This window comes from Pocillopora damicornis, chromosome 1, assembly GCF_964200805.1.
Source record: "Pocillopora damicornis chromosome 1, jaPocDami1.2, whole genome shotgun sequence".
Classification (NCBI taxonomy): domain Eukaryota; kingdom Metazoa; phylum Cnidaria; class Anthozoa; order Scleractinia; family Pocilloporidae; genus Pocillopora; species Pocillopora damicornis.
The window spans coordinates 31,342,543-31,362,740 of record NC_142670.1 but is presented as its reverse complement, the minus strand read 5'-3'; the positions used below and the strand labels follow the sequence as shown (position 1 = coordinate 31,362,740).

At 39.6% G+C, this 20,198-nt stretch overlaps 1 protein-coding gene across 1 annotated transcript; it reads right to left on the bottom strand.

Annotated features, from left to right (window-relative positions):
- Positions 1 to 3,953: 3,953 nt before the first annotated feature.
- LOC113683148 (uncharacterized) lies at positions 3,954 to 18,195 on the bottom strand. Its single transcript, XM_089182740.1, has 10 exons — positions 17,989 to 18,195; positions 14,614 to 14,932; positions 14,334 to 14,483; positions 14,046 to 14,168; positions 13,528 to 13,650; positions 13,292 to 13,414; positions 12,593 to 12,715; positions 11,474 to 11,588; positions 4,794 to 4,918; positions 3,954 to 4,381 (listed from the first exon to the last, which is right to left on the bottom strand). The coding sequence occupies exons 2-10, from the start codon at positions 14,909 to 14,911 to the stop codon at positions 3,954 to 3,956; spliced, it is 1,608 nt and encodes a 535-aa protein (XP_089038866.1). The 5' UTR covers positions 14,912 to 14,932; positions 17,989 to 18,195.
- Positions 18,196 to 20,198: the final 2,003 nt, after the last annotated feature.

Here is a 20,198-nt window from a genome sequence, read left to right as displayed (position 1 = left end):
ATTTAATATCTGAATTCTCTCAAACAACTTGCTCGTATTGAAAGGGCGAGCGAAGTTTTCAGGTCTACTGCTAAAACGCTTTCGGTGAGTCTTTCCAATTCCATTTAACTTGGACATTTGTACTCTAAATTGCACATCAGATACTGAAGGAATTCAATAAAAAAAAAAAAAAGCCGCATTAAATCCCCTTGTGTCTAGTTAAAGCGTCTCATTCGAATTTAGTTTTTGTGGAGGAAAGATCAGTACACCCGCCATTGTGCAAACAAACCAGCAGACTCTTACAACTTCAAAATGAAACATTTGAATTTACTTACTATTACTTTCCTTGCCATTTTCTTACTGAATAATGGTAAATCTTAGTACATTAATTAATCGTCGATGAGTGTGAATGATACTTTCCGTAAATTGAAAAAGACCTTTTCGCGACAGCCTTGCCAAACTAGTTCCGTTGTTTTTTTAAAAAGTGTAATTACATTTTTTTTTCTTACGCACCTAATTGAAAGGTGTCAAATTTTGACAAGTACTTGTAAAAAAGATGCGTCAAAGTTTGTTGGAAGCCTTTTAAACCATTTATACCATTAGGCAAATGAAGATGTTTCGGTGAAGCAGCTCTCTTTAATTTGTATTACCTCTATTTTAACAACCATTTACTCGCTCAAGAATTGTTTAGTTTATGGAAGATCTTGCTGTAATTACAGCCCCAAATCATTCGGTTTCTTTTGGAAAGAATTTCGTTAGGTTTAAGAGAAAAAAATAAAAATTTTATTTACCAGCCTAGGTCAGTCCGTATAAGGAAAAAGTCTGCCCGAGGTCTTGATTCCAATGCGGACCTCCAAGCTGGCGAATAACATATATTTTTTACTTACATGAACTCCTTGTCCGATTCGCGAAATCACTTCCTGTAACGGAGTAAGGCAAACGCTGACATTAATCGATTCTAACTACACTGCGTCGCAGAAATGTCTTATATGAACGAGACCTCCAAGCGTCTATCAATCTCAATATATTTATCATACTTGAAATCTCGTAAAACTAAAATACAATAAGCAAAAATAAAGTTATTACCACACAATTTAAGCTAATCGAAATGTCCCAGACTCGGGCACGCGGATGGATCGAAAAAGTATATCCTACGGAAAACAAAACTGCCTTTGATTGTGCACGTTTCGGTATCTAAAAAACCAAAATAAATGAGATTACAAACGTTTTTCCCCGTTCTGTTACTCTAGTATTTTGACTCCATCTTTAACGTTAAACACGGCAGAGCTCTTCGCATGATTTCTGTACCGTTTACAGGACTCTTTAAGTTGTTCTTTAGAGATAAAAAGTCGTCTTGTCAATTATTTGTTTGGATGTAGTTTGTTTTTAAATTTTTGCCATTCAGTTCCATTCGAGAAAGCAAATATAATAAGGTTGGAATCTTGTTCATAAACACAACAGACTTTTTCTTTCCCTGTTGGATGTAGTCTCATTACTATATCAGTTTAGAGTTGCGCCCTGAAAGAGGACTGAAAACCTTTGAAATGATTGTTTTATCAATACTTGTCATTTTGCAGCTACATGTATGTGCCAAACTGTGATGAATAATTTAGGGTGCGTTGGTAAAAGATGAAGAAGATTATTGCAATAATCACATAGATTATGCTGCATTGTAATGCTAAGGGAAGGCGTGGTTTTTTGTTCCTTGCCCCGCCGGCTTTTCATCCTTCTTCCTGTCTTCTTCTTTTTTTTTTTTCACCCAAAATAAAAGGGGCGCCCGGGCCCCCCGGGCCCCTCCCCTAGATCCGCCAGTGACCTTGTATTTGAATTTGAATTTTAGACCACGCATAGGTGGTCTAAATGCTGAAATTTCAAACGAGCTTTCTGGGCAATCTTTGTATCTTTGTTTTGTTTTTACTGCTAAGAGCTACAGAAATTCCAAAAATGTAATAATAGTATTGTGAAATTATTTCGAAAAAAGCGTCTGGGACGTGGTGTTTGTCTCAGTCTAGTGACTCGAAGTTTGAAGCGTACTCATTTACTATCACTCTCAAGGTCCTGCTCACAATTCGAGATGTTACAGATGTTAATTCACTTGATGTCCGATAGGCTTTCCACATCCGTTCTGGTGTGCTGATTAATCGATAATTTTATGTTTGGTGAGTAACCGATTATGTTGCGTTATTTTTGAGATTATGTTGGGAAAAGTTTCAAGTTATTTATCGTTGACTTTCTTTCCAACGATTAAGGTCCATCTATTTACTAATAAGAATGATGAATTAACTTTTTGGTGGTTTGGGCCAGGTTACCTAAGTGCAAGATTCACTGGTTTTTTTTTTTATCCTGAACATTTGTGGAGATGTCAGGTGTGTTAATTTTGATAAAATGTAATGACTTCTCAGCCCAGAGTAAAGTCACTCTCATTTGACCAGTGAGGCTCAAAGTAAAGCTTAAGAAAATCTCTGGTCATAGAATGCCAACCGATTGGCAATTCACCTCTATAATAACAATAACCGTAACGTATTAAAGAAAAGGTGTGAAGTGTGCGGTGTAAAGACGTTTAAATTTATTTTTGATTTTACTACATATTGTTTGTTCTGTTTTGTTGTTGTTGTTAATTAGAGTAAGCCAGCTTGTGCACTCACATTCGCGGTGAACGAAAACGTTATTTACTTCCTTTTGCCGAACAGATGACATCGACAGGATAAATAATGGAATTATTATTTACTTTTTAAGAATTGACAATTGAATTCTAACGATACTTGAAAGATGTTCAATATTAGGTTAATTATTAAAAAAAAATTAAGTTAATTTAGTTAATTGTAAAAAAAAAATTACCTTGTTCTCGTTTCTCTGTTCCTTACGCTACGATCTTTTTAAATAACCTTCTCCATTTGTTACTGAATCGTTGTGATTTAAAGTTAAAATCTGTTTTGATTGATGGATCTGTTTTTACTTCACTGGGTTCTGGTTTCATGCATTTTCCCGAACATTTCCTTGTTGTTGTTGTTATTTTCCTCTCGTTATTGATATGAAGTCCACCGAAAAAAATTGTGAAAGCTACTCTTTCGCAATTGCTATCAAGCGAATTTGCTCGAAGTCTTTCACAAAACCTTTTATCAGATGAGTGGTAACGAGAACCTACTCTAGCCTATGGACTACACTGCCCTTAACATTCACTCTCGTGTTTATGTTATGAAAGTCATCTGAAAGCAGTCCGTGTTAAGTAAATGTATCTACAAAGATATACGCAGTTTTTGTTAAATAATGAGATAACATACACGATGCCCTTCTATTTACAACACTCAAGAAGCTGAGCCACATAGTGACCTAGCTCATATCTTTGGGGGTGAGGGTGAGGGTTGGTTTTTTTTTCCCTACGCCTGTAACGTAAGATAGCGCCTGCTTGTATTCCATTGACTTACGCTAAAATAACTATAGTTAATAATCAAAGCAAAAGAAGGATAAATATATATATATAAATATTATGAGAGGAAAAAAGGACGTAACTACATTTCCCGACAAGCCTGTTTCGTGAATCGCTTCACTCTTCAGGGGTTTAATGAAGCGATTCACGAAACAGGCTTGTCGGGAAATGTAGTTACGTCCTTTTTTCCTCTCATAATATTTATTCTGCTCTGCTTCAACGTATTGAGCACTGTTCCACGCGAAAATCGACTTGCAGACTTCCTATATATTTATATATTTATATATATATATATATATATATATATATATATATATATATATATATATAAAAGGCGCGAAAACCATAAGCTTGAGAGTTTGTGCCTTGCAGATTTTATATGAAGATTACTATGAAGATCCTTCGGGCAACTCTCTTCGATGACAGAGGCTATCTGATAAGAATTATCATTCTTATGAAATAAATACCTGTTTGCCACCAAGGTTAAAGCATGCTGATAATGTTTACTGTAGAGATAACGAGTTAACTACTTCACATTTTAAAAGCCTTATACACATGTACCTACGGTTCGATTTATGAATCCTCTTACTACACAAGGTGTATTTGCTTCATATCTAGTCTGTACCGAGTCACAATAAGGTGGCCTTAGAAGTTTGTAGATGAAGTAGGATCCACAGTTTTTTACAGAAATATCTCTCAATTGTTTGCAACCAGTAGAGCGATCGCTAAAGCAGACTGTTCTTCGAACTTCACCATCTTCCACTGTAGGATGAGCAGTTATCAACCAGCCTGACCAGTCTGTACCACATCTGTGTGCTGGCACACGCGTTGTTGGCATTTTTGTTCCTGCAGCTCCCACAAAACGATACCATCCCTCAGGAAGGTCTTTGTCACACAATCCTAGACCGTCAGGTGTTACGTAAGTTTTCTTTCTATTGGCTTCACTCAGGTTTTGATAATGATAGCAAGGATCGGCTACGAAGTGAAATGAAATTTGCAAAAGGACTGTGAGTATTAAATGAATGGTTCAAGATCTTTTTGTAATGTGTTATAGTTCTGGCAGCTCGCCAATCAGAGATGAAATTTGTACTCAACAAGAAAAATGACTATGCATTAATTAAGGGGTCAAGTAGTACATGTGTAGGATAGCATCACTCCAAGAGGCTAAAACAGTGACATTAACCAAATGAATTCAGCTGGATCCAAATTTGAGCTCCTTCTTTCTCAGACAGCGCATTAAAAGACAGCTCTAGGCAGACGTAAGGCACAACCAGTATCGTTTACATATGACAACCTAATAATATGGCCGATAGTGACCACCTCAGCAGCGTCAGGTTAGATTCGAGTAGGAATATTCTAAATATTACAGCAAAAAGATTAAATTCACCTGTGCATTCTTGACCATTTCCATTAAATCCAGGGCGGCATTCACAAACATAGGATCCGTTGGTGTTCGTGCAGGTAGCATTCACGTGACAAGAGTGATTTCCTTTACATTCGTCAATATCTGAGAAAACACATATGTTCTTTATTATTATCACTTTAAAAATGGGCGGACTGTCAGACGTGTAATTACTTTGATAATTATAAATAATAAAACAAAGTTTCCTTTTTTGTGTGTTTCACAAATCAGATTTTCAAACATATATTTCATTGTGAATATTTCAACTTAACAAGCTGACAGCTCTGAAACAACTGGATTGTTCCTGCAGCTCCCAAAAAACAATACTATCTTTCGGGGGGTAAGTCATCACAAAACACTGGACCAAATTACGGTGTAGCGTAACTGCTCTTTCTATTCTAGATTTTGATAATTATAACATGGGTCGGCTATTAAATTTAATAGACATTACAAAAAGATAGTGGTATCAACATATTTTTGTTGAAATTTTTCTAATCAATCAATCGAAAACAAGCAGACAGGACTTGTGTTTTAAAAGAACAACTATGCATTCAGTAAATTTTGAAGAAGGATTTGCCTTGGACAATGATGATGTACAAAGGAGCTAAAATGAAGTGATGGCACTGAAAAGAGTTGTTTCCTCTCGCTTAAATCGCCCATCAAAGCCTGAGTTGTTTGTACCTCCACTGGAATTCCCTTTTTTTTATCTTTTTAATATATTTTCGAATTTGTCATGGATCTGATTATCGAGAATTCCCTTTTGTTTTATTATATTTTCGCATTTGTCATGAATCTAATAAATGAAATAGTTTGGTTTCATCAACTGAGTCGATAATGTAAATTGGCCACCGTAAAGAATTACGAAGCTGACGTTTCGAGCGTCAGCTTTAAAACTATAAACGGTGGCCAATTTACGTTACCAACTCAGTTTATAATACTAAATTATTTTGTTATACTCCCCCACCGACGCAGCATCAGAGTTTCTTTAAAAAACTTACCCCCTATATTCATCGCTTATTCTATCAATTTACTGGCGAGATAACCCACGCGGGATGTTGTGAGAACACGAGAGAAGTTTGTAATTCCGAGCTGGAAGTGAGTGAATAACTTTTTTTTCCGAATGGTTTCCCAACATCTGGAGACGTTTACTACGCTAGTTAACTGATAGAGAGCGCTGTCTGTTACTATAATAACATAAATTTTAATTTTTCATGGATTTACAAGTGCATTTAACGATTGTTTTTTGACCAATCAGGGCACTCGTATTATCTTGACTATTTTAACTTGATGATAATAATTTTCAACTTTTTTCACTCAAATATATCCTAAGCGTCAACAAAACGTAGTGCCATGGAAAATCACTTACATATCCACTCTGTGCACAGGATTCAGAGCCAAACGAGCAATTTTATTTTCATGCTTCTGTCAATCTTTGTGATAAGGTTAATTTTAAGGCAGAAGCACGCATTAGTCTCCAAAATTGTTCATTTAAAAGTCAGGAACACTACCTAAGAAGTCATCAGCATTAAGGTTACTTCCCACCTTCGGGTGTGTCCTTCGGGAAAAAATTCGTTCGCTAGTTTCACTAAAATCATAGCAAACTATATACCAGAAGAAAGCATGAAAATGTAGTTTACGCTGAAAATAGAATTTAAGCGACTTTTCTTTTACGGAACTGTCAGGAGCCTGTAAGGCGTGAAACGACTGAAGGTTCTTCTATTGAATTTATTGGGTATGGGATGCCACAGCACGAGCTAATTGGCTGCACAGTGTTATTCACAAGGTATCAATCAATAAACGTATGTAAGGTTTTTTCGACATTCTGATTGATTTTCTAAAGATCGGCACCTTTATATTGGGGTAGCTAAAAATACGCGAGTCGTGTTGCGTAAATGGTCGCCACGGGACAAATATTTCAAATATGAAAATTTACCGACACACTTTCGTTTGCCATTGTCAAAAATCGGTCAAATCTTGTTGGCAACCGTCTGTTTCGGAAGACAATGGAAATCTGCACCTAAGAAGTCAAATCACGTCAAGCTGCACCGCCGGCTGTGGCTGTGGAGCCCAATACGGGAGCCGCAGACCCGCTGGCATTTTGCGCAGGTAAAGTCATTTGTGGGGGTTGGTGGAATGGGGGCAGACTGGAGCCTCTGTCGCCTGCGAGTCCTCTTCACCTCCCACTGGCTCTCCCTCTTCAACTCGGCTTGTTTGACGCCGGCCTTGACAGTCGATCGACAGAGTGTACGGTCGGCTGTTGCTGACTCAAGGTTTCCAGGGCTGATGCTGCAGGTCTTCAAGTCACGCTTGCAGACATCCTTGTAGCACAGAGTTGGTCGTCCTGTTGGCCGCGTCCCTGTGGTGAGCTCACCGTATATGATGTCCTTTGGGATGCGTCCATCATCCATTCTGCATACATGGCCGAGCCAGCGCAGTCGCCTCTGGGTCAGCATGGCATACATGCTGGGTAGACCTGCCCGTGATAGGACTTCTGCATTTGTGATGCAGTCTTGCCAGGTGATGCCAAGGAGTCGTCTAAGGCAGCGCATGTGAAAGGCATTCAACCTGCGTTCTTGGCGGGAGTAGAGGGTCCATGTCTCACTACCGTAGAGAAGGGTGCTCAGTACGCAGGCTTGGTACACCTTCATCTTTGTGTTGATGGTCAACAGGGAATTGTCCCAAACTCTCTTTTCGAGGCGAGCCATTGCCGTTGCTGCTTTTCCTATCCGAACATTGAGCTCAGAGTCCAGGGATAGGTTGCTGGAGATACAGGAGCCAAGGTAGGTGAAGTTGTCGACTACCTCTAAGGCGTGCTCGCCAATGGTGATGTGTGGGGTGACGCTGACACCTTGGCCCATGATGTTAGTCTTTTTCAGGCTGATGGTTAGGCCAAAGTCATTACAGGCTTCCGCAAAGCGTGTGATGAGCCGCTGCAGTGCCTCCTCGGTGTGGGCGGTGAGGGCAGCATCATCCGCAAACAACATTTCCCTGATGAGAACTCTGTGCACCTTGGTCTTAGCACGGAGGCGGGCCAAGTTGAAGAGGTTCCCATCGCTCCTGGTGTGGAGGAAGATGCCATCTTCAGACTCACGGAAGGCATAGCACAAGAGAAGGGAGAAGAACACACCAAAAAGTGTCGGGGCCAGGACACACCCTTGCTTCACGCCGTTCTTGATTGGAAAGGGGTCTGAGGATGATCCGTCAAACTGGACTGTACCGTACATGTCATCGTGGAAGGATGTGATCATCTTCAGGAGCTTTGGCGGACACCCAATTATTTCCAAAAGGGCTAAGAGACCGTTTCTGCTCACCAGGTCGAAGGCCTTGGTCAGGTCAATGAAGGCAAGGTAAAGTGGGCGTCTCTGTTCGCGGCACTTTTCTTGAAGCTGTCTAAGGGAGAATACCATGTCGATTGTAAATCTCTCTACACAGAACCCGCATTGCGACTCTGGGTAAACGCAGTCAGCCAGCAACTTCAGTTTGCTAAGCACGACGCGAGCAAAGGCCTTTCCTACGATGCTGAGAAGGGATATCCCACGATAATTGTTGCAATCGCTGCGCTCGCCCTTGTTCTTGTAGAGCGTGACAATCTTAGCGTCCCACATGTCCTGGGGTATCGTATCCTCCTCCCAGCATTGGAGCAGGAGATCGTGAAGGTGGCCGAGAAGAGAACTCTCACTTGCTAGCTTGACAATCTCAGGGGGAAGGCCGTCACTGCCTGGTGCTTTGCCGCTGGCAAGGGACTTGATGGCTTTCCTCAGCTCGTCAACTGTGGGTGGTGTGTCAAGCTCTTCCATGGTGGGTAGGGTGGTGTTCTCGATGACGGTGTTGGTGACAGTGGTCTCCCTAGAGTACAGCTCCTCGTAATGCTCCGCCCATCTCTCCATCTGTTTGGTGCGGGCGGTGATGATCTCGCCTGTGATGGACTTGAGTGGAGCAATCTTGATGGCGCTAGGGCCAAAGGCTTTCTTCATGCGCTCATACATGGCGCGGATGCTGCCACAGTCCGAGGCGATTTGGATGCTGTGACACAGGTCGAGCCGGTAGTCATTTGCACACTTGCGAGCAATCCTCTTGACGTTGTTGCGAGCAGCTCTGTAGGCAGCCAGTGTTTCCTTGGAGGGCTGTTTCTTGTGCTCGAGGAGTGCAGTGCTCTTGGCAGTGATGGCGGGCTCCATCTCCTTGATCTCCGCCTCGAACCAGTCTTCACTTTTTCTCTCCCGCATTCCGAAGGCGTCTGAGGCCGCCTCATACATGGTGTCTCGGATGTAGTTCTATCGCGCTGTGGCACTGTCAGTTGGGCAATCCTCTAAGGCTTTCTCCATGGTCTCGGCAAAGCATTCACGCAGTCCTGGGAGTGAAACTCTGGCTGTGCCAATACGGGGGCGTCCTTGCTGTTTGGAGCGATGAATGCGCTTGGGCTGGAGACGCACCTTGCTGCAGACCAGGGAGTGGTCCGTGTCGCAGTCGGCACTGTGGTAGGTGCGAGTGATGAGCACGGGGTTGAGCAGGGACCTCCTGGTGATGACGAAGTCCAACTGGTGCCAGTGCTTGGATCTGGGGTGTCTCCAGGACACTCTGTGCTGCGGTTTAGTGGAGAAGAAGGTGTTGGTGATGCACAGACCATGGAAAGTGCAGAGTTCAAGCAGCCGCTGTCCGTTCTCGTTAAGCTTGCCCACTCCGAAGTGTCCTATGCATCGCGGCCATGAGTTGTGGTCTGAGCCTACCCGGGCGTTGAAGTCTCCAACTAGGAACAGGTCTTCTTTCTGTGGGATCTCTCTGATCTTGGCTTCAAGCTCCTCGTAGAATGCATCCTTAGCCTCGGCTGTAGTGCAGAGTGTGGGGGCGTAGACGCTGAAGATGTTTGCTGGTCCAGAGGGGGTCGAGAGGCGGAGGAAGAGGATCCTTGCGGTCCCCTGAGAGGGAGGCTCCATTGAAGACAGGAGGGTGTTGCGCACTGCAAATCCGACCCCGTAGAGGCGGCGCTCTTCTGGCTCGAGTCCCTGCCAGAAGAAGGTGTAGTCCTTCTCCTTGAGACTGCCACTTGCGGGGAGGCGTGTCTCCTGAAGGGCGGCGATGTCAACCTTGAGTTTGGACAGCTCACGGTCGATGATGGCGGTTTTCCTGGCATCATGGATTTACTGGAGGTCGTCAGAGAGGCCAGGACACATTGTTCTGACGTTCCAAGTAGCAAGCTGTAAGGTTGGCGATTTCTTGTTTCTTTGTTGTTTGCCTGCTGCGGGGGCTTTACAACCTGCCTGTCGGTTTTGCCTAAGCTCCAAGCACCCAATGGAGCAAGCAGGTTGTGGCGGGGTAGCAACTCAATTGTCCTGGGGGCTGCCCGGCTTGAGGCGGGCGTTAGCTACCCAATGGGGCTCGAAGACCCCTCCCACCGTTGAGAGCAACCCCTGGTGCCCGGCTCTACGCCAAACGAGCCTGGACTTATAACCGGTAGACTGCTGCTCTCCGTGTTGTGCCTACGCTGGTCAGCGAAGCTGGAGTGACCTCTCCAGGTGCAGGCCTGGGCGGAAGATATGGAAATCCTGGTGTGCCCAGTCGCCAGGATCCCCCTCTCGGCGTTGCTGGTAGGGTCCGACGGAAAGGACGAGCCGATACGGTCGGTGCCAGCGCAGCTGCAGGAGTTGCCGGAAGGTTTCACGTTGTTCCACCAGCCGCCTACGGGGCTCTACTCCGGATTTTCTGTTAGGGTTTACTCCCATAGCCTTCACTTCTCCCAAAGCAACCACAAGGCAGTGGTGGTTCTGCGGCAGGTAGTACTGGGTTACAGGGTACCAGTAGCAGGCAAAATATGTACCTGACCTGACTGTGCGGTCACACCCCATAAATTCACTCAAAGTGGTTGTATTCCTCCCAAACTCAAATGCGACATTTTAGCTCATAAGGGTTTGCAAAAAGCGAGGTGATTACCTCGCCTCCTGGAACCGCAGACCAATAGGACAACGGGACCTCCTAACGTCACTGACTATGGATCAAGATTTCCCGGGAAAAGAAACCCATTGCTGACACTTTTTTTTTTTTTTTTTTTTTTTTAATCTCGATCGCTAAGTGGAGCGTTAAGGAGGACGACACAATGATGAACAAAGTTGCCAAAGGCGAAGAAAAAACCCGCAGCAACAATAAAAAAAAACTGTAAAATGTGCTGTGGAATCTACGAATCCACATACAGCTTTCAAAATTGCGATTCTTAGAGCTGTTTTTTTTTTTTTTTTTTAATTTTTTTTACCAACGACTTTCTTCTGCTTTTGACTTTTCCATGAGAAAAGATTTTCCTGAAACAAAAAGCTTTCACGTGCGATTTCTGTAAAGGGCGCGATTTAAGCAAAATATGAAAATAACATGAAAATCGAGCCTCAGCATGAGCTGTTGCCGCGAAACTTCCCCCCAGAGGATTCGCCCAGATCCGAGATTATGACAACTTCCTTAATCATTAACTTTTATTTGAAATACGTTTTTCTAAATAAAAGAAAAATCGATTTTTTCGGCCTCTGAAGGTGAGAAGTAACACTTAAATTACGAGTTATGGGTGATAAATTATCTAATTTTTCTGCAACGCGGCTGAATGGTGCGGTGCTGTAGTCCAACGTGTCATGCAGGACTACTCTAAGCACAGAGTACACGTAGCGAGGAAATTAAATTCATTCGTGCAGTTTCGTCTATTTCCAGTATATCCAGGGTGACATTCACATACATGTGATCCAATGGTGTTCGTGCAGGTAGCATTTAAGTGATAAGAGTGATTTCCTTTACACTCGTCAACATCTGTAAAAATCATAGATCAAAAAGTTGCCGAGCATAAGCTTAGATACCTGATTCTGTATGTCTTGTGTTTGTAGACGCAAGAACTTCGCATTACCACTCTTTATATTTTTTTTCTCGGTTCCCCCAAATTCAAATCTGTTTTTCTGTCCTGTAAGCCTAAATCCATTAAGTCTCCCTCTGCCAGTTTAGATTTCTTACCAGTGAGTGTTTATTTAACTCTTTAACCCCCATGGGTGACCAAGACAGAATTTCTCCTTACCAAATCAATACAATATCAAACAGACAAGTCACGAGAATAAAGAAAAATATCCTTTTTGGGGAGTACGTATTAGTTGATTCACTACCAAAATCACAGAACTTACATCATAAGAATTGTATGGCAGACTGGAAGGAGAATCAGGAAACTGATCTTGATTTAAATGTGACCTGTGCGATGTAGGCTATGTTGGTTTTACACGCTGCCATCTGCACCAAGGTGTTCAAGAACACAGAAACTCGACTTCAGCGATTGGCAAGCATTTTCACGACAAGCATTCTTTGGCTCCAAGGGATCTTACGAAGAATTTTAGAGGTTAAAATAAGTGTACGAACAAATTTGAGTACCTAATTTATGAATTTTTTTTATTCAAGAACTGCGACCTTTATAATTCTTACATACGTACGTATATTCATCGTGACATTCTTCGAAAATGACTGAAATTTGGTCGAAACGTCGTGAAAAACTATTTTGCTGCTAAAATGTGCCACAAGACACTTACCTTCTCAATAGCGTAACTGCCCGAGATATATTATAAAAAATGGAATAAAGGTTTTTTATTTACGAAATAGATAATGGAGATGGCGGTGATATCCACGGGGATAAGCATGGCTTACTTGTGAAAAATGATTCTGTTTGATGCTAGAGCTAATCTGACGAGGCGTGCAAATGCAGGGCTATTTGCTTTGTCGTAGAGAAGTAACAGTCGGAAATGCACTAAAGTTCGTATGCTAATCTAATGATGTACCTTGGCATGACTCTCCGTTCCCAGTGTATCCCTCCTTACAGGTACATAGGTGAAAACCTTTGGTGTTGGTGCAGTTTGCATTCTTGTCACAAGCATGGTCTCCATTGCTGCATTCATCGATATCTAGAGGTGCATGTGATGTAAAAAAGGAAATTAAATAGAAAGAAAAAAATTGAAGTGAAGAAAAACTGGGCTCAAATATAACTCAGTTGTCACCTGACTAGTACTTCTGTTCCAGTCATATCTTTCACAAACTAAATTCTGTGCATGTCATAAAAAAGGAGAACCCACAATTTCCACTTTATGAAAAATTTGTTGCTTCAGATACTTAAGCTATTCTTGACACTTGATCCTCGATCTATCATTTCTTACAATTGCAGTTGCACGAGTAACAGAAGTATATTCTTGTGCAGTGATCAGCCAATTTTTTGAACTTCCAGCCGAAACTTGAATATGTTTAATATATTTAATATAATTAAAATTAATGAAGTTTAATATATTCCCAGCCGAAATGTTTTCTTGAAATTGGTTTTTTTTTCCAGTAAATAAAACAACACTGAAAACCAAAGACTTTAACACCAAAGTCCAACCCCTCGATTTTCTTGCGCATCAAATTTTTATTTCAAATTTAAAAAGCACCAAAAGAAACACCTGAGTTACAAAATATTCAAGGATGGAAATAAAAGTTACAACATCTACCTTGGCACGATTTTCCATCCCCAGCGTATCCTTTCCGGCAGGTGCAGTTGTGAGAGCCACCAGTGTTCGTACAGTTCGCATTCACATCGCACATATGGCTTCCATTGCTGCATTCATCGATATCTGAAGTGATGCATGAAGGGTAACATGATGAGGCTTTGACTGACAATCATTCATTTCATTATCGAACATGTACTTAGTTACTCCTGCAGTAATTAATGTCTAAAGTCGGGTACCTTTACATGATTGTCCATCTCCAATGTATCCATCCGTACAAGTACAGTTATGAGAGCCCTTGGTGTTAGTGCATATTGCGTTCACATCGCAAACATGAATGTTATCGCTGCATTCATCGACATCTGTAAACAAAAGTGACGGCAATGATGATGATCAAAGTGATATGACGAGGATGATGTTGGTTTATGATGGGGATTTGCTGGCGATGATGTTGACGATGAATTGCTTTGGTTTATTTCGTATTAATGTCACAAACTTTTTTTTTATCACCACTTTACTCAAAAATATCTGTATAACATCGTGTTATAATTGTTCCCTTTTGGCAGATTTACTTCCTCCGATAAAAGTGCTTGACACAACCTTAATTTATTGCTGCATTCATCAGTTACGTCAATACTATTAATTCTGCTTTATTGCTGCACTCGCCATTATGAGAAGACCTCACACAGAGGTGAGGTAAAACAGTTAACAGAAAAACACATTCATGGTCATCTTGGATGATAAAAATTAAGTGTACCTGAACATGAGCGTCCATCGCCATTGTATCCAGCTTTACATGTGCATTTGTAAGAACCATGCGTGTTAGCGCAGTTTGCATTCACATCGCAGTCACTAATGTTATATTTACATTCATCCACATCTAGAATTTAGAATGAAGGCAATGGCTAAAATAAAATGAGGTGAGTAGGGTATCCATGCCAGGACAGTACTAATCAAACAAATAATAGCGATAAAAATAAAAATAACATGAATATAATTTTGTGGTAAAATAAAGTTAACTCGTAAAGATAATTATAAGACCTACCCCCGCTAGCCATATCACAGTTAATCAATATTGCCTTCCCAGTGCCTGTTGGATCCAGCCAGTACTTGCCGCTGATGGTGTTTTTACCTTCACTTGCCTTTATTTCGAGACAGGATATCGCCGGTAACTCAGGAATAGAACCCAAAGGAGCTGCAGTGAAAATATGAATTTTGTTTTCGTCCTATTTTTATTTAGGGAGAGGGAACAAGGTTGGCTGAGTGTGGAGAAAATCTAGAGAAAAAACAAAAACAGCGAGGTACATAGACTTTTGATTTCTTACCTCTGCCGTTCAGTCGCCTGATGTAAAACCACCCGGGCGCTGAAAGGAAATTATCTGGTCTCGCCTCCTTAGTGCGGTTATTTAGTTCACATATTTGGTATTTTCTATTGTAGTTATAGCTTTGGCACGTAATCTCTTGTCCGCATTTGACATCGCAGAGGTGAGGAGCCGCCACTGACCATCTTTTGAAGACAGAGCGTTTGAGAGCCATTCCTTGTGTATTTACTTCTGTCCTGCACTGTTCATTAGCTGTAACAGACTTTATGGCAGAGGCGAAGAGAAAGAATAAACAATACATGCTTCTTTGCTTGTGGTGAGGCTGCAAAAAAAAAAAAAAAAATGGAACCCCACGAGTAGATGTCATATTCTCAAAAAAGGAAATCAACAGAATCTGGCTGCGTACCAGACGAAGACATAATAATCACAATACATGCACTTTAAATTTAATTTTGCCAGTAAAATTAGCGAAAACACACCATCATAAATACTGTGAGTACACAGTCTATATGATGGTTTAAAGAAGAATATTAAGTGCACCTCCATGTTGCGTTAGATTATCTTAGTTTTAAAAGCTGTTTTCAGCTTCTGTTTAATTATGATTTAATTATACTCACATAGGGTTACTTCCAAAAAGGAAACAAAAAAAGATAAAAGCGAAGATGGCTTTGGTTGACTCAAATTTAGATACTGTTGTTTTACATACAATTGGTAGTGTATTTCCAGGCTTTGTTTTACTACTTATTTCCGTGACAAAAAAGGGGAGATCGATCCAAACATAAGGTTCGCCCTTCAACAAATAATCACCCCTTAAATGTTCAAAAACTTATTTACCATAGAAAAAAAAAATCGTTGTCAGGGTTGAACAAATTCAAAACTTTTCATCATCTCGAAATGATAGGTAAATGGAGTAATATACATCGTACCAGTGCTATCATATTAATTACCGCGTTAAGAAATAATCATGCAGAGGTTTAGATAGTATAAACAAAGTAGTAGGAAAACTGAATATCAAAACTGGTTATGTGGTCTATTTAAAAGCAGCTTTGCCGTCAACAATTCAGTAAACCCTAATTCAAGTGTCGAGAAAAACTTATCTAATAAATTTCTAGGATACAGAAATATTTTGGGGAGATGCGTGTAAATGAGATTCTTAAGGAATATACATGTTCCTAACGGTTTGTCACCTATGTTCGTCTATTACCCGTCAAGATTCAAAGTTGCAGAGTGTCTAACTTCTGCTGCGTCAATGTTGCTCTATTTCATCCTTTTTAATCACAGTATTTTATTTATATATATATATATATATATATATATATATATATATATATATATATAAATATAAATAAATGTGGGGGTAGAGTCTACCTTGGCATAAAGTGCTCAATGCTGTGGTAGCAAAGTGCTCAATGCTGTGGTAGCAGAGCTGGGTATATATGAGTGAAAGAGTCAAAGAGGACGCATCGATTCTCTGTTACTCTGAGTTTCGCGCCTAAGCGCTCGTCAGACAGAAATTTATTCAATGAATAACATACCTCCCTATATACAAATTAGATGAGTAGCTAATTAATTCACTAGTGTGATGATCTGATCTACGTGTGAAATAAAGATTCTATAGAGCTATTGTTGGCGGCTTGTGAAATTTGCTAAGTAAAACTTATTCTCGTGGCGGCATTTAGAAATTTAAACAAATTCTCGACAATATCAACACGAAAATCAGAAAAATGACAAAGCTCAACCAGTGGAAAACTCAGAGTAACAGAGAATCGACGCGTCCTCTTTGACTCTTTCAGTCATATATATATATATATATATATATATATATATACACACACAGGACGTTTTTCTATTAGAATATTCCCTAAGTCTTGCCACAAACCAGTGTTTTAACAAGGAAACTCAACCATATACGTAAAATCGATTATCAACAATAAAACTATAATGGGAAGATCATCTTAGACCACGGAAAATTGTCATTTCTTGTGTATTAAAGTTTATCGCGGTTTTTGGAACAGCTCCTTCACCACAGGTGTTTTTTTTCATACTTGTTGGGAAAAAATTACAACCTGTTTTTATGATAATATCTCCCGAGCACTAATTAAGATGAAAAAATTAATTTGCTTTACGCCAGTAGATGTCTGTCAACATGATTTTTGAAATTTCACGCTCCGTCTTGCTATGACAGAAATGACAGGTACTACAGGGTTTGAATGACTCTTATGTGAACACAAACCCTTCTTGATAATAGGAGCTCGTTTTCACTTTTTTCCGGGTCACTCTTTAATCCGTGGGAGATGCTCAAAATTTTCAAATTGCCTTTATAATGGCTAAAACTAGACTTGCGACTGAAGGATGGCATAGCAATTTTAAGAAAAAGTGTTATTTGAAATTAATAAATCGTGGAAGAATTCACCTTTGGTTCAAATTGTGATGGTTTTTATCTCAATTTGCGAGTGGTTTAATTTCTGAAATTTCTAACTTCTAAGACACTCTAATGCGAGTTCCTGTATAACAACAATACAAACAGCGCCCAAGCGCACTAGTGGAGCGTGGCCCTTTTAAAGTTCAAAAAAACCTTGCGGACAAACTTTAGCGCTTTTGCATTGAAGAGCTCTTCTTGGCAGTGTTATTCAATCTTATTTAGTATCTGAGAATAAGGGCCATATTCAGAAAAAGAATTGTGAAATAATTTTGAAAATATTTGTCTTTATGTCACATGAGACATGCCATTAAAGCACGTTTTTCAGACGTTATAGTAGTTTTCCTCCTAAAGTTTAAGGGAACTAAAGAAGAACGTTATCTATCAGCTCTTGTTTATTCAAATCTTCGTAAAAAAAAATATGTATTCATTTGTGTGTTGCAGTTTTTCCCCATCATTTAACTAAACAGTTTAGTAACCAAAAAAACAAAATATATCCTAACAGTAAGCCTTCACTTTAAACAAATGACCTTCTCTCATTTGTTCAGAAACACTAATTTATTACTTTAAGGAATTCCTTGTGTGATTGCAACAAGTTCAGAATCTTTTGACTAGCTTGAAACATTAGCCTGGGTTTTATGTGGCGGTTTTTGAGGTAAAATGAGAAGTATTCGGGGTTGTAGACGCTTGCAATTGTTACTTAAGGAAATAATCATGAGGAGGTTCAGATGGAATACCCATAATAACATAGAAATTAAAATATCAAAACTGGTAATCTGGTATTTTCAAAAGCATCTTTCGTTAGTTTGCCGCCAACAATACACCACACTGTAATTCAAAAATTGAGAAAATTTATCCTATTCTAAAATGCAGAAATCAGTTTAGGAGATGCGGGTAAATGTAGATTTTAAAGGAACAGAAATTTTTCCAGCAGTGTATTAACTACGGTCGTCTCTTACCTTTCAAGATGCAAAATCCTTGAGCGCCTTACTTCTACCGAGTCAATGAAAAGATACTCTTCTTCATCAAAGCAGTTGCTACGACTACGATGAAATGGCAAGCAAAAATTTCGAAAAAGATGAGTAACGGATGTTAACGCGATGAAAGCTGAATCAAATATTCAATAATATATAGAAACTTTACAACTACGTACGCTTCAGCCTGACACTAATTAGCCGCTGTCAGTGCAGTATTCATATGGTAATAATGCAGAAAAATTGAAAATTTATTGTTCAATTGGAAATTTTCTTGAATCGCGTTTAAGATTCATTAATCATTACGTTATTGAATTTATGCCGTCTTGTTTTAAACATCATTAGATTTACGAGGAGAAGTGTTTTGAATATTATGTCGGTAGTACCATGATATGTATTAAAAGCTAATAAACGATCGACCATCTTATCAATTAAAAACAATTATTGCTTGCTTCCTCCCTTTGCGTTGCTCGAAATTGTTAACATCGCTAAACTGTGATATGAACAAAAATATAATTTTAAATAAATTAAGTAGGAATTGTGTGGTCCTAAACTCTACTCCTGGAAACTCTTGTGCGAATTGTTATTGTACCTATGTTTATACAAGGGTGGCCTAATTTATTGAATTTAAGGCCTCTAAGCAAACTTTAGTGCTTGTGCATGAAAGAGCCTTTCTTGGCAGCCCTTTTCATCTTATTAATTTTCTAAGCTCTTTTCAAGAAACAATTTAAGGTTATTTAGAAAACAGTTGTTGGAACATGAAGTTTGTCTCGGTCAAGGGACTCGATTTTAAAGCGAATTCATTTATCATCGCTGTCAACGTCCTCTCTACAATTTAAGATGCTTGCAGGTGATTCTCTTTCACCTTTTTCCCTTTTCTCTTCTTTTTTTTATAATCTTTTTATTTTTCATTTTCTTCGTCATCATTGTTGTTGTTGTCGTTGTTGTTATTTTGCTTGATTATTTATATTTATTCGAATGGCCGCAACATTTGCTGTCGTGTTCGCGTTATGACACTCAGCTGAAAATGATCATTTCAAGATAAATATATTTACGAGGGATTGCAGGATTGTTGTTAAATAATGAGACTATACAGACCATATGGATCCCCGTATATTCGCATCACTCAAAAAGCTTAGCTACAACGTGAACCAGCTCATGTAATTTTTCTTTGCAAAGCCCACCAACGACTTTCGATATTTTGATTCATTAGTGTTAATAAACTCGCCTGTGCCTTGCCCCTTTTGCCTTGTTGTTGCCTCTTGCAAATGAGAGACAAATTAACATCAACTTAGTCGTAAACTAGTCTTAGGATGTTTAAGTGTCAGGAAGTGGCCATGAGGGATTCTCTTTCCTAGGCCATATTTGTTCTTGATAATTAATGTTGCATCACACAGCTCATCTTCATCACTCTACTAAAAGAAAAAAAAAATGAAAAATTCTACACTGTGAATATATGACAAACAAAATTTTATTTCGATTATTAAATCGAAATAAATCTGGCATTCCCGTTAAAAGTTGCCAGAGATTTACTTGATCGGTGCCACAAATTATTTACAACTTGCTTTAACGTTTAAGAGGCTTTAATTCTAAAGTGCGCGAGAGGTTATTAAGGAGTGGGCCTGAAACAGGCCGCCGTGGTTTTGCGGTAAAATGACGATCATAAAAAATATCTGTTTATAGGATATAAAGGATATAAAACAGCCTTTTTAGGCTGTTTATTTCCTTTTAGCTTTACTGTTGATTTTCATATTCTGTATGTATTTTTGATTTTACAGGAAGGTGGTCCAAGAAATAAAAGGTTTTTTTTTTAACCCTTGACGATACTCTTGATAGAGCAGTTTAAAATCTGCAAATAACAACAACAACAACAATAATAATAATAATAATAATAATGATAATAATAATGATTGTAATGACGAGTGGACTAACTTGATATGCCTTTAGGTACCAACAGCTACAGATTGATTTATAAAAGCTCAATTTTCAATTTTCAAATTTTTTCTTCATATTCAGTCTGTACCACAGTAGCGTGTATCACAAGCAGGTGGCGCCATAAGTTTGTAGATAAAGTAAGGTCCACAGTTCTTCACACAAATATTGTTTGAGTATCTGCAACCGGAGTGACGATCACTAAAGCAGACCTTCCTGCGTACTTCAGCGTCTTCCACTGTAGGATGAGCACCATCCAACCA

What these genes read in the sequence shown, in the direction of transcription:
- LOC113683148 (XM_089182740.1), bottom strand. Translation starts at nt 14,911, where the DNA reads ATGTATTGTTTATTCTTTCTCTTCGCCTCTGCCATAAAGTCTGTTACA. An exon ending in AGATGGACAATCATGTAAAG is followed by an intron (nt 13,415 to 13,527) that starts GTACCCGACTTT and finishes GCATCACTTCAG; the next exon opens with ATATCGATGAATGCAGCAAT. An exon ending in GGATGGAAAATCGTGCCAAG is followed by an intron (nt 12,716 to 13,291) that starts GTAGATGTTGTA and finishes ATGCACCTCTAG; the next exon opens with ATATCGATGAATGCAGCAAT.